Source organism: Apteryx mantelli, chromosome 1 (genome assembly GCF_036417845.1).
Source record: "Apteryx mantelli isolate bAptMan1 chromosome 1, bAptMan1.hap1, whole genome shotgun sequence".
Taxonomy (NCBI): domain Eukaryota; kingdom Metazoa; phylum Chordata; class Aves; order Apterygiformes; family Apterygidae; genus Apteryx; species Apteryx mantelli.
Genome location: NC_089978.1, coordinates 35,323,194 through 35,337,738, shown reverse-complemented (window position 1 = coordinate 35,337,738; position 14,545 = coordinate 35,323,194). Strand labels below are relative to the sequence as shown.

At 40.8% G+C, this 14,545-nt stretch overlaps 1 protein-coding gene across 3 annotated transcripts in view; it reads left to right on the top strand.

Annotated features, from left to right (window-relative positions):
* The first annotated feature begins 3,509 nt into the window (after positions 1-3,509).
* The window catches only part of DNAJC15 (DnaJ heat shock protein family (Hsp40) member C15), a 34,222-nt gene continuing 23,186 nt past the window's right edge, over positions 3,510-14,545 (top strand). For all 3 annotated transcript variants that reach the window (XM_013948350.2, XM_067292432.1, XM_067292423.1), the window contains exons 1-3: positions 3,510-3,709; positions 11,759-11,810; positions 13,757-13,830. In XM_013948350.2, the coding sequence (XP_013803804.1) occupies positions 3,608-3,709; positions 11,759-11,810; positions 13,757-13,830 (228 nt within the window). In that variant the 5' untranslated portion in view covers positions 3,510-3,607. The remainder of the gene's footprint in view (positions 3,710-11,758; positions 11,811-13,756; positions 13,831-14,545) is intronic.

The following is a 14,545-nucleotide window of genomic DNA, read 5'->3' as shown; positions in this document are numbered from 1 at the left end:
GAGATTCTGGCTGACCTGCCAGGCTCAAAGGGTTGTGATAAGCAGCACAAATCTAGCTGGAGACTCACTCCAGCACTCACCAGCACTCCAGCACTCACTGGTGGGGTACCCCAAGAATTAATACTGGGGTGGGTACCTCTTTATCTACCTGGATGATGGGATTGAATGCACCCTGAGCAAGTTTGCAGATGATACAAAACAGGGAGGAGTGGCTGATGCTTCAGATGGTTGTGCTGCCATTCAGAGGGAACTTGAAAGGCTGGAGAAATGGGCCGATGAGAACCTCATGAAGTTCAACAAAAGGAAATGCAAAGTCTAGCACTTGGGGAGGAATAAACCCATTTGCCAGTACACCCTGGGGGCTGATAAAAGCAGCTTTGCAGAGAAGCACCTGGGGTTCCTGGCAGACAAAATGTTGAACATGAGCCAGCAATATGCTCTTGCAGAAAGAGGGCCGACAGTCTCCTGGGCTGCATTAGGAAGAGCGTTGCCAGCAGGTCAAGGGGAGTGATTATTCCCCTCTACTCAGCACTGGTGAGACCACATCTGAAGTGCTTTGTCCAGTTCTGGGCTCTCCAGTACAAGGACATGGGCATACTGGAACGAATTCAGAGGCGGGCCACAAAGATGATTAGGGGACTGGAGCATCTGTCATATGCAGAGAGGCTGAGAGAGCTGGGACTGTTTAGCCTGAAGAAGAGGAGGCTCAGGGGGATCCTATCTGTGTGTAAATACCTGACGGGAAGCAAAGAAGACAGAGCCAGACATTTCTTAGTGGCACCTAGTGACAGGAATAGGTTGCCCAGAGATGTTGTGGAGTTTCCATTCTTGGAGATCTTCAAAACCCAATTGCACATGGCCCTGTACAACCTATTCTAGTGGACTGTGCTTTAAGCAAGGGGGTTGGACTAGATGACCCCTTGAGGGGCCTTCCAACCTCAATGTTTCTGTGATTCTATGACTCTTGTGACAGTGCCTTGGAATACCACATCAATAGGGATGCTCTAAGAATAATGAGTTTTCCATTTACCCTAAAGGATTTTGGAATAGATTTGATGTGGCAGTTCTTTACATTGCAAATACCTTCATTGCTGTGCTATCTACAGCCATAGATCTGCACCACTGTAACTTGGTGTGGTGGACTCTGCCCAAAACTATCAAATATATACATATATATTAAGAGAAAAAAACAACTAGCAGAAATATGTTGGCTAATAAAGATATACAGAACAACTATGATGTTGATCTCCAAGCAAATATTTCACTAGGCAGCTCAAATTAATACATAACAGGTACAACATCCTTGTTGTACCTCCCTCCTGTTCCACATATGTTTCCAAATGGGGGGTGGTGACCTGCACCCAGCTTTCTTCCAGACATAGCAAAAACACAGACCAAGATCAAGGAGCTGGGAAAAGCTTCAAAACTCCCACAGTGCATAGGCTGATTTGTCTAATTTGATGCTTATGATTTATGTCACTGAAGTGACTCAGATGTCTTTGCTTTATTGAAAAAAAATTAGCTAAATAGAGAATGATTTGTGGGCATACAGTTGCCAATCAAATATGGTGGTTAAATGAGTAATTCCCATTCACTTCACTGTCCCACTGGACTCAAAGAAGCTACTTTATGGGTAGGTACTTTTCAATATGAGTAAATGTTATGGAAGCTGAAAAAAATCAATGTCGTTCTTTTCTGAAGTCTTTCACTTCACAGATTTGCCTATTTTCTCCTACACTTAGTTGTTTGGCTTTTTATTTCCTGCCATTTCAGTTTTTTTCCCTAAAACAAATACATCTAATGTTTCTTCTCTTGTGGCTGATTATCTTTTGACAACGAGCGTTGTGCCATCAAGAGAAACTCAGACCTCCTAAACAAGTTGTAATAACACACAGGAGAAGGGAAGTAAGAAATAAACCTCTTCTAAATTCTAGTAATTTTCATTTAATATTTTTTAATCTAAGTTTACTAATTGAAAAAGTAGTAAGGGATGTGCTATTTTTTCTGACTTCTGTACAAATCAATGAACAGAAAAATGATTAGTTGGGGACATTTTTATTGATTTTAAAATAGGTTTTAAGATTACAAGAAATTCAATTCCACTGAAGGCTTAAAAAATTAATCATATATGATCATATGTTATATGTTCAATGAAGAAGTAAAAGCAAATATATTTCTTCCAAAATGGATCATCATACAACATCCAGTGAGTTCTGTGCTGTAGAAAGTTACATTTATACTTCTGCCTAAGATTAATGTAATATTATTTACGGTCAATTCACCTTTATTGTTAATAGCGGCTGTACTATAAAAAGATACTGAGAGATGAATTAAAGCAGTTGCATTTCGGTGTTACAGAAGATTGATGGATATCAATCAGATATACAAAACCATGATACGTGCTCCGAATTATGCCTTAAAAGAACAAGTAGTGTTTGAAATAAGAGATAAAAAGAGTAATTCTTTTTGTTGAGTCACACTGCTTAATAATCTGCAGACAATTCAATTCCAGTGCCAGTACTACCAGGTAAGAGGGAGAGAAAACCAGGATAAGAGCAAAAGAAAATCTGTTATGTTGCAGTACTGAAAAGAGATTGAACATTTTATCAATCTGTGATGCAGGACTAATGGTGGTGATCGATAACTGCATTTGACATATCATTTGAAGATTTTCAGAAAGGCAAACTATGAATTTAACTTTGAGCATTTTCTGGAAATCCCTATATAAATATATTGAAGCATGTACACACATAATCAACTTGCAAAATATAAATATTAAAAAACCCCATAATCAGTTGCTTGTCTTCCCAGATCAATTTTTCTTTATCCTTTCCTCTGCTGATGTTTATATCCCTTCCTAAAATCCTATATTCCCTTAGAAGGGGGACATGAATCACTTCTGTGTGGCCTCATCCTCTCAAGTGTTTACTCTCTTTCCTCTCACTCTAATTCTTATACATAAATTAACTCTCATCCCTTCCTTTCTTTCTCCCCCCCCGCCCCCCGCCGCTTCTTTTCTTGATTGCCTTGGGATTTAGAGCAGGTAGCCCCTCATCCTCCAGCCCCTCACACCAGCCAGGAGGCCAGAACATGGCAAGACCAGGAGGACCTCCTACAGGAGCTGGCTCCACCCCCACCGCGAGGAGCCGCGAGCCAGCGCCCGCCCTTCCTCATGGAGGTGTGAGGGGAAGGGCGGGGCCTTCCAAAGGCCGCCGAGGGGGGGGAGGGGCGGGCAGGCTCCACGGTGGTAAAGCCGCGCCCCCCGGCCGCTTCCACCCAACCGCGCGTGTGACGGCGCCAGGCGCGGGTGGGGGGGGGAAGGGGCGAGCCCCGCCCCCACAGGCGGCCGCCCGCGCCCAGCCCCGCAAGGGGGAGGGGATATGGGGGCGGGGCCGCTCCCCGCCTGGCCCCCGCCGTGACGCGAGGTGGGCGGGGCAGGGCTGGGAGGGCGTGGGAAAGTGGCCAGCACTAGCCCCGCCCATTCGGCGGGATGATTGGCGGGGGGGGGAAGGCTGCGCGTAGTTTTGGTTTCCGTCCTTCCAACTGGTTTGTCCTTCCGGACGACCTATAACGGCTTCCCCGCCCCTTTCCTCCGTCGCGCTGCGGCATGGAGGGAGCCGGGGCCCCCTCCGAGGGCCTGCGCGATGCCGAGTACGCCAGGGTCCCTACCGGCACCGGCAAGGGCCAAACCGAGCTGGACCGAGGCCTGGTGAGCGCGGTGACGGCTGCGTCGGGACGGGGAGGGGGGGAGGGACAGCGCGCACTGCCCTTCCTCTTCCTCTTCCCGCCCGCAGAGCCGGGGCGAGGGGCGGGGGCGCCCGGCCGCCCCTCCCCTCAGCCTCTGAGGGGTCCGCGGGCGGCGGAGGTGCCCCCCCCGGGTGCCTGACGGACCGTTGGGCCGGGAGGGGGCCCCTGCCCCCTCCCCCCCCCCCGGGTGCCTGACGGACCGTTGGGCCGGGAGGGGGCCCCTGCCCCCTCCCCCCCCCCCGGGTGCCTGACGGACCGTTGGGCCGGGAGGGGGCCCCTGCCCCCTCCCCCCCCCCCGGGTGCCTGACGGACCGTTGGGCCGGGAGGGGGCCCCTGCCCCCTCCCCCCCCCCCCCGGGTGCCTGACGGACCGTTGGGCCGGGAGGGGGCCCCTGCCCCCTTCCCCCCCCCCCCCCGCCGGGTGCCTGACGGACCGTTGGGCCGGGAGGGGGCCCCTGGGGCCCCTGCCCTTCTTCCCGGTCCCGGGCTTTAACCCCCAAGGGGGAACGGCTGGGAGGAGATGGGGTTGCGGGCAGGTGGATCCCGGCTCTCCTTCCCCCCCGGGGATGGGAGACCGGTCGGTAGCGCCGCTGGGGGAGAAGCCCTGTGTCCGCTTGCCTTTGGGGGCGAGCGTGGCCCTGGGTGGCGCAGGCGGGATTGCACGGGGGTGCGGGCGCCGGGGGGGCGGCCGCGGGGTGTCTCGCCCCGGCTGAGCTGTGCTCTGCGCTGACTGCCGCGTGGGGATGTGGCTCTGCTTCGGGGGCCTAGTAAAATACCCAGCCTTGTAAGCGCCAGTTCAGCTCCCCGGTACGAACCGAAGTAGGAACTCCTCTGACCCTGTGTTAAACATTGTGTTGATTAAGCTTTCTAAGGCACAAGAGGACAAGGCCTGAAGTTTGTTGCCTTATCATAAAAAAGATGTTATCTGTGAAATTTTCACTTATGTTGAGTTTTATTGCCGCAAATCTGAATATTAATGGTTTTGTAAAGCTCTGGGAAGAGGAATTCTCATCTGACAACTTGTCAGGTGGGAAAGGCTGAACAGGTCTGGAAGGGGAGGCAAAATATCTCCTGAGTTCCCTATATGATGCCAGGCTCTAGTGAGAAGGGTTTTTTGACTTTATCCCTGGATCAGTGCTTAAAGCGCTTATCAGTGTTTATGTGGCTAAAGCTAAACATATTTATAGTGTACCGAGGAAAAAAACTTTCATGCTTTTAAAATTGCCTCAATTATGCATTTACCTTACTTCATTATTTGCATGTTATTGCATCTATAAAATTTATTAAAAAAAACCACTGCAATTTTTAAAAATCAAAGTTCTCTATCAATGACTCATTCATTGATATTACAGTCTAGGACTAGAATATCTTTTTCCAAGAGGGTCTTTCTGTGTATTTGACAGCAAGTTGTGTAATCCTAAGAAATTTACTCCGAAACTCATCACTGTCACATCTGTCTGCTTTCCCTGTGGAGTGGTAACAGTGTAATTTCTAGTGAATGTTATGAGTCCCTGGATCTTCTTACCTGTCTGGGATAGAAGTTGCATCTGGGGTTAGTGGGCTTTGCTCCTTTGTTAGTGTGAGTTGTTTTGTAGTATTTGTGCTATGGTCTAGAGTCTGTTGTAGGTTTTTAAAGAGGACTAGATTCTGGATTACTGAAATCTTCTCTTGAAATTTATTCTCTAACCAGGTCTTTCAGTGAAGAATACAGTATTCTCTGCTTTTAAGCATTTCTTTCTGGGCTGTGTTCAACATTGCTTTGTGTTGCTGTCACAGTGATTCATAGGGTTAAAGTTTAGCTTTAGTGGAGTTGAAGGTTGATCCAGTAATTGTTTTGATGATAGCTGCAACTGACATTGCAACAGAAGAGATGAAAGATTTCAAAAGGGGCTTTGTGTTTGTGGTAGCCTAAACCATGTACCATTAGTCAGCCATACTTGGACCATTTGGGCCAGCTGCGGTGTCTTCACATCCAGATCCAGGTGCTATGAACCTTAAGAATTCTAAATCAAAATCCATGCACTATTGTGGTCAGCTCTGTGTTGTGGAAAAATGGAAGATAATTCACCTTTGAGTCTCCAGGTACTAAGACATCCTTTTACATGTAGCTGTACCAGCTCATCCAAGCTTTTTGAGGAATAAAATGGGTAGAGGCTAACCATTTCTGTAATAGCTGGAGACTCCTTCTGTTCAGCAGAAGGGAATATGATAGTATACTATTGGCAATGGAACATATTCACAGTTCCTGTAGATGTTCTTGTGTAGATAGTTAGTGGAAGAGGAAACAGTATGCATGCTCATTGATTCCCAGCTAAAGACTTCAGAAGGAGGTCAAGTTGTATGTAACCAAATTCCAAAATTTTACTAGAGAGAAATAGCAAGAAGAACCATAGTGCCATGCAGCTGGCCTCTTATGTCATACAGGATTAACAATACCTTTTTGCTCTAGTATTGAAAGCAGAAGAAAAGATTTGTAGTAGAGGCAAAGTCTGACAACAACCGCATCCATCTCTTAGGGCTGAAAGAGCTCTGTTCTATATCCTACCCTGAATCTTGGTTGTGAGGTGTCCAGGATGTTGGCTGAAGTCAGCTGATCTTGGTAACTTTTATTTTCATAGTTGTTTTACTATAGCATGAGAGTTTGGAGAGATAAAAGAACAACAATAGCAATACAGAGTCTGTTCTTGAGGATAGTCACAAGAGGATATTGTTAATTAATGTATATTCAAGAAGATTTGCTTGAATGCCTTATGTTAACACTATTATTAGAGAATCTGTAGCTCTGTCACCATTTACTATGAAAAAGTCAGAAATGTTAGGCATAGTTTTATATATAAAACAAATTGACATGAGAGTTGGGTGAGTATGGAAAAGAACATCTAGCTGAAACAACTTTTAATTTGTTTTTGGAAAGTGAATTAGATTTCATAGGAAGATAAGACTGGAAGGAAAATGGTTATGAAATCAAATCTGTTGCAGATAGCTGCATAAGATAGTCCAACTATAAAATGTATCTTGCTCCAACTAGAGCTAATTATGAGGTTTGCTTTAAGACAGTCTTCCAGTAGGCTGTAGCTATTCTGAAGAATAGAAACATTCTTTTAACTTCAAGGATGGATACAACTGATTATTTCAAGTCAAGAATTTTTATTAAAGGAAAAAATAGTTTTAGAAATATTTTTGTACTCTGCCTTAAGATACTTGTGAATCATATTTTTTTAGCAATATACAACATTTAAAATACTTTATAGAACTATGTTTTTAATTAAGCAAGTAATTTACACTTGTGTATTTATTTAAGTAGAGATACATATTTCCTATTGTGCTGACTCATTACTAAGCATGGACTAATAACAAACTGCTGTCCAACCCAGAACAGATAATTTTCTCTGTGCTTTTTATTTCATTATGCTGCAGCTTTATGATGCCCAAAAGACAGCAGAGCTCTTGTTGTATGAAAAGAGCAAAATATTTTTCATTTGACCTGGAAGGGTATTTTTCCTGATTGTGACAGAAGAGTCAGAATATAAAATTCAAATCAAACAGCTATGTCTTAACCTTTATGTCATAAAGGTGGTTCTGGTAGCTAGTAGTCAGATGTAGTAGCGTTGTGCTAAAATTTTAAAATAAATAATTTTCATAAGTTATCTTTATGTTTATGAGTTTTAACTTGTCTTTTTTTTCTATTACATAGAGGGAAAGGCTACAACATTGTTGTTGCTGTTACATTTTTTTTTGAATGTGGTTAGGTTAGCAGAGCACTGTGGATTAGGAATTTGCAGAAAGAATATCTCATTCATTTAAAGCTCCTGGAAAGTTATATATTAAAAGATTGTCCATAGATCTCTGTATGCTAACAGTATATGACATATTAATTAACATACTGTGTGTTTTGGAGGTATATGCTTTATCCTCTTGTTTGCCAAGAATAACTTGTTACTGCAGTAAGTCAGGTCTTGGACTGGCCTTTCTAATGTTTGTATTTTCTTATACATGTTTCTCAAAGGAATAAAGAAAATCCTACGGCCAGGCTGCTGTAGCTGGCCCTGCTATTAGCAGGGGGACTAGACAATCTCTAGAGATCCCTTCCAACCCCAACTATTCTGTGACTCTGTTTTGTAGATTAGCAAAACTTTCTTTATTGTTGTCTGTGTCTGAGAGGGTTTGTTACTGAAAACTGAACTACATAGTAACATTAAAATACTGAAATCAGCAGAATAGGATAGAGCTGATGACTAACCTTTGGGAGACGATGCTTCGAATAGAGAAAGGGACAGATGCTACTTTTTAATCTTTTATTTCTTTATTTTTCCCTCTTGGATCTTAAGAGAATGCTTTCATTTAAACTTACATCTTGGAAATTTCTTAACAGCACTTTTTTTTGAAAAAAATGAATGTCAGTTCTCTCATAACTGAAAGTCAGTGAGTATTTATTAATTTCTTGAGCCTTTATGAGTCTGAAATAAAATGCCTTTTCAATCAATGAGAACCAAAAATAGTCATGGTGATAATTGTCTTATGTCATAAAAGAGCTGGGCCCTTCTAGAGTGATAGTGAATTGCCCTCGTTTAATGTTGACAAGAAATCAATGCATTTAATTGAAGGTCTGCACTCATTGTAAGAATAATATTTAGCACTTTATTTTTCAAAGCACTGGACAAACATTGATTTATTCTTCTAAATCATCTGAGATAAGTGAATGTAAATAAGGAAACGGAGGCAAGCTGGACTTAAAGGGTTTACTGATCAGTACTTGAAATTATCAAAAATTTTATAAGAGAGCTTGTGTCAGTAAGAGATAGACTATACACTTTTTTTCATTTTGTTAGATTTAAAGTCATTTTTTTTCACATGTTTATAGTCATCCCATCACATATTCATCCCATGGCAAACATTCAAAATGCCTCAGCATCACAAGTTACCATTTCTTGGGTAAGCTGTGGCACATGACTGTTCCCTAACCCCTTGGTAACACAGATAAGGTGAACTGTCCTAGACCAGTGAGCCTCAGCCTTTTTGGTAGCTCTACCTCACTTGAAATTGTAGGCAAACTTTCATGCCTCTCTGGCTTGAGCTCCCCATCAGTTTTACCTCGCTTTCTGGCTGGTCTTCAGATTCCTGTTGATCTTGCTTGCCACTCCTATTCTAGAGCTGCTGCCACTCTTTCTTAATCTGCTGCTAACACTTTCCACTGAGATTGATATAATATACCCCAGTGGACATGGCTGACTCTATCTAGGGCCCTCAGGGGTCTCTATATTGTGTTCCCAGACTGCTCTTAAAACACTTAAGCTATTTCTACATTGAGCTGACAGAGTCTGGGTATTATTTTTTAGCCTGGTCTCTGTGCTTTACCTTACCTGTGATGAGATGTCTGCTGCTAATACCTTGTCAGTGACTCAATGCCTTGCTGTACACTGCTGACTTAAACCACCTTTATTGTGGTAAAGTAAGTATAACTTAATTTTGACAAGCAGAAGCTAATAAATATTTTTTTTTTTCCAATGTGAACTATTTCACACATTGTTGGGCTCTTAATTAACTGTAACCACTTGTTCAGAGTGACAGCTAGAATCTTTTACTAAGTCGTGGAAAGTCTCTAGTGAATATAATCCCATGATCGCAAACTACAAGATAGCGAATAATATATGATGTCTATAATGTTACAAAATATTTCCAGAAATATTGTGACCATTGCTTACTGTCTAAATATAGGATTTAGAATTTTGTGGAAGGTTTTGAGTAGTGAGAGCCTGACAAAACTGATTTGTGAGAACAAGTGGAAAGAGTTATTAGTTTAGTGAGGAGATGAACTGTATGCTTCATTATCTTATATCCTCTAACATTTAAGATAACATACTGTACTTATGTTTTTTCACGGTCTAAAGATGAAGAGAAATTTTGTGGAACTGAAAGGAACAACAGACATAAAACTACTGCATTATTTTTACATGCTTATCATTCAGAAATGGATGCTAATATTGAGTCTGAAAGCTACACTGAAGTGGGAGAGTTAGATACCTAAAATGGGAAGGACAAGTAGATTTTTAAGCACTGCTGGCTAAAACTCCCCTAATCTCTACTTTCAGCATATTTAGGGAGAGATGCTTTTCTTTTTTTTTCTTTTTTTTTTTTTTTTTAACAGAAACCTCTCTAGGAAATGGCAATATTACGTTATGCAAATGGTTAGAATAGCCCCATTTGAGTAGATAGGATGTAGGTGTCCAGCTAAAACATGTTAGGATCCAGAAGCTATATGTAGAGGAATACAACTTCTTGTATATAGGCTTTGAGCAGGTTACCACTTTTTCCATGCTGAACTCAATATTGCAGACAGCAATCCCAGTCACCTTGCTTCAGAGACGTAGCTGTAGGGAGCAACCGGGTGCAATGGTAATGCCTGTGTTTTACGCAGCTGTCTACAGGCTGAGAAAGTTGTTGATGTGTTCTAGCCACTACTAATCCAAATCTAGAAGGCTTTAAAGCCTGTATTTCCCAACTCTTCCCCTGCTCCCTCTCTGTCTAGAAAGAGTTGGTTAGAAAAGTTGAGTACAATTAAGGACAGACTATTTTAGCCCCAGGTATCTTACAAGCAAAGGGAATGTGGCTCCAAATCCAGTTATTAGGGCACACACCTTCAAATTTGGGGTTCCAGTCCTGCTCTCAGACTTGTTGGTAGAAAATGTATAAAACAGTAACTGGATAAATACAGAAATAATTATAGGAGCAGAAAGCCACACTTAGAGTCAGTCTGGTGATAAAGGAATTTTTACTGTAGATATATTTTGAATTCAGGCTGAAAAGGCCTCATCTGATTTCTCTCATTTCCTGAGTAAAAGTTCAAAGCACTATTAAGCTATCATATGATAATACATGACAGGTAATGCCGTAAGACTACACCAAGATGAGTGAGTTCATTTCAGATTATATATAGGGTCTTCAGAAGTGGATTGATAGGCTTTCCATTTCAGTGCTGGCTGCCCTGAGTTCTGGAGATGTGAGGAGTCAGTCCTTTCTTCAGATTTTTTTATTGGATATCTTTTAAAAGCTTCTCATTTAACATGGAGATATTTCTTATTGTTCTTCTTGAGATACTTGACCTTCAAGCACTGTATAGGAAAATATATACATGTACTCCAGGGCTTTAGATTTAGCAAAAGCTAGGAGATACTGTGGCATAAATTAGATGTTCAGTGTGACCTAAATTAGATGCTAGACTTAAAATGCATTTAAGCTGATGATGAAAACTGCCTGAGGAGTGTCATAATTCTATTTACAAATATCTGCTATAAGATAGAATCCAACCAGAAACTGACAGTAGGCAGTGAAAAGAAGTTACGGGGCTTCATGTCTTTATTGGGGCTTCCATGGGTCAAACAATGAAAGATGGAAGATCCCAAGTTACCTTTGTGGCCTTAACTGTGGGATGGGACTGACTTCTTTGAAGGAATGCTATGAAGCAGCTGGGATCACGGTTCTTTTCTTAATGGGCAAGCCCAAGTACAGAGTTTAAGTTAATATTCTGTTCTTATTTTCAAGCACTGTCATGATGATATTCCCAGTAAAAGACTTTGTGAAACAATATCCAGTGCCTTAGAGTTTTTGAACTCTTCATGTTCTTGTAAAACACTGATACTTCCTGTTATCATCACTTCAAAATGTGTTGAACTAATCTGTGGGACTTATTTCAGGTGGTCCTGATTAGTTGTCTGCCTTGGGTTGTTTATTAATTTATTTTATTACATACTGTTAGCTGTTTGCCAGTATGTATTCACTAAGTTGCTAATGAGTAGTTCCAAATTAAATCCTGAAGCATTGGTATGGGTTAATAATGGGACTGAACAATAAAAATAATGTATTCTGTGGAACACAGAACTTCTTCCTTGTCTTCCAGATAAATTACATATGAAATGTCCAAGTCGGACATCAGAAATGCTTGCCACTAAGTAGGAGCTGAATACATTTTAAATCCAAGTTTGCAGTTTATTTTGATTTCCATTTTTCTGCTTTAGGCCAGAACTATGATAGCAGTTGGACTTGGTGTTGCAACTGTTGCATTTGCAGGTAAGCTAAATTACCAACAGAGCGTGGAACTGGCACTTGTCAGATGCTGTTTCTAAAAGGGTTGATGGAGTTCTTGGGAGTATAAATAAATTGGGAAGTAGAAAGGTTGCCTGAGAGTGCTACTGGAGAATTGTGTCCAGTTGTAGTTCCTGTCCTTTCAAAATCCTTGACACATTTCCAGAATGCTTTCTGAAGAAGTCACAGCTGGAGAAACTTATTTTATGGGCATCGGCTAAAGGAGTTCCATCTGTGTTTTTTGCCTTCAAAATGTAATGTGAAAAGATGACTTTATCTTTTTTTAGCATACTGCAGTGGAAGCTCTTTAGTATAAAAGAACACAGCAGGATCTTTTAGTGGGAAGGTGATAATCAACAAATTCTAATGGAGAAAACTACAAGTTTCTAGCAGCCATAGTGATTTATCATAGTAAGCTGTTTCTGTAGTACACTGTCGGTTACCTGAACTCTTTATATCTGGGCTGTATGTTCTTCTGAAAAATAGATTCTAGTTCAACCACGGGTCGTGGGTTTAACATGACATACATGATGAGTTGCTCGGACTAGATGATAACAGTGGTCTGTTCTGGTTTTGAAATACACAAATTGATTTTCATTACTTTCAGGATGTCAGATTGGCCATATTTGGCTATGTACAAATGTTCATGCCAAGAATAAAAACATTAGATGAACATGTTACACCAAGCTTCAGCAGATGTTTTGTGGGTACTGCTATTTTTTTAATTAAGGGAAGGAAAAACAAACTCTTTGATGGTGGATGCACACCTGTTAAGTAGTTGGTTAATATATGTGTTTGTATAGACACAGAAGAGGAGTGTTTCAGAATTCTTCTGCTGACTGAGTTGTGCAATTAGTGACAGCTAGCAAAGAAGTGTTAAGAGAAAGCCTTAAGAAGGTGAGGTAATATATTAATACACCACAGCTTTTCAGCTGTGATATTCCAACTGTGGTTTTAACTTCTTTGTTAATACAGGCACATGTTTAGATGACTAAAATAACCTATGTAGACATCCCATATTTTGAGAATGAAAGCAAGATACTATCTGAATAATGCAGTGCCTTTTTAATAAATGGTTTTACATTGTGTATGGTAGTAAGTTACATTGCTAATGAATAGTTAATCAAAACAAAAATTGTGTGGGAGGGGACTTAGAAGGAAAATCCTACAGTAGCATAGCACAAATCTTGATTCTGAAGTTGGTAAACCTACTTTGTGCTTCCAAGAACAGTCTGATGTAAGGTCCCTTTACAGAGTTCATATAGCCTTTCTTAGCTATAGACATATTTACTGCCATTGGGGAGTTGAATGGTGGTGAATCCCAGAAGATCCTCTCTTTGTAACTAAATAAAAAATGCAGTACTTGCAAAATGTGTGAGTAAGCTTACAAAATCACAGCAAGAAGCCTGTAGTACAGACAGTTTTTTCTTAAGACATAACCTTTGAACAGTATTTAGTAAATAATGTATATCCAAAGCTAAAATTGCATATTGCCCTCTTTCTTAAAAGTCACAAGACAGATGTCTCCATTTGTCATATTGAAATGCATTTGAATCTATTTATTCTGTGAGCCAACACAATCTTTGCCGGTCATGGTTATGTTTTTAGATTAAGTATATAAAACTTCTTTTTTCGCTCCCTATAGTACAAAGATTAAAAAATATAAACCATTGCAAGTTCACCATGGGACTTCTGCTGGGCAGGCCTCCAAAACCGGCTGTTCAGGGAACATCTTGGAAAGCAATAAAGTGCAACAGTGTTGGACAGCAAATAAATGAGATGAAAAGATTAACAATGAAGAAGGATTTTGATTTTTAAACCAAAATTATTCTTGCTATAAGCCGGTGAACAGATGTCAGAGATTTATTTATTTATTTATTTATTTTTAGTGAATGTTGATTATAATTTCTTTTAACTTCAATCTTTTTCAGGTCGTTATGCATTCCACCTCTGGAAACCATTGGAGCAAGCAATTACAGAGACAGCAAAGAGCATTTCAACTTCTGTAAGTTTAGAGACTACTAGATGTTAATTTTATGAATCTATATTTTAAGTATTTAAAAAGGAGCCACTTTGATGTAGAATATAGTAAGTGCAAGTTGTTTTTTTTTTCCAGTACAGGGCTGTTCCTTACTCCGTATGTTCTAGTGTTAATCTAATATATTTTAAACACCTGTAGATGAAGCTATAAGCTATATCAGAAGATGTTTGTGAGATCCGATAAGCAGTTTTAATTTTTCTGAAGTGATGTTGCATTTTTCAGAACTGTTTGCTGGTAAGTTTATGAGAAATTGTTAAAGTGAGCTGAAGTGGGCTAGAGATTATGAAAGTGACGACTGCAATTTCCTTTTTAAGACTGTATCTAAAGGACTAAACTTTCATTTTCAGCTTCTTAAAATCCAGAAAAAAAATTGATAGGGAAACTTCTAGGAAAGGTTGCCAAAGCTGGGAGGAGGGAGGAGAGGAAGCTTCTTTTCTTGTTCACATGAGCTGTCTTTTATTTTATGTTTCCCATCTAATTGGAACTTTTAACCAAGTTTCTACTCTTCTTTTTGCCCTATGTATTTAAAAGTATAATAACAAATAATATAATAATAAAGAGGGAGAAAGTTGAGTGTTGTCAGAGGAGCATATACAGGGACTGTTCCAGAGCATTTGCTTTTTAGCTTTGCTGATTACACTGTTCTCTGGTAAATAAACATGTTCCATTCCTGTCTGAG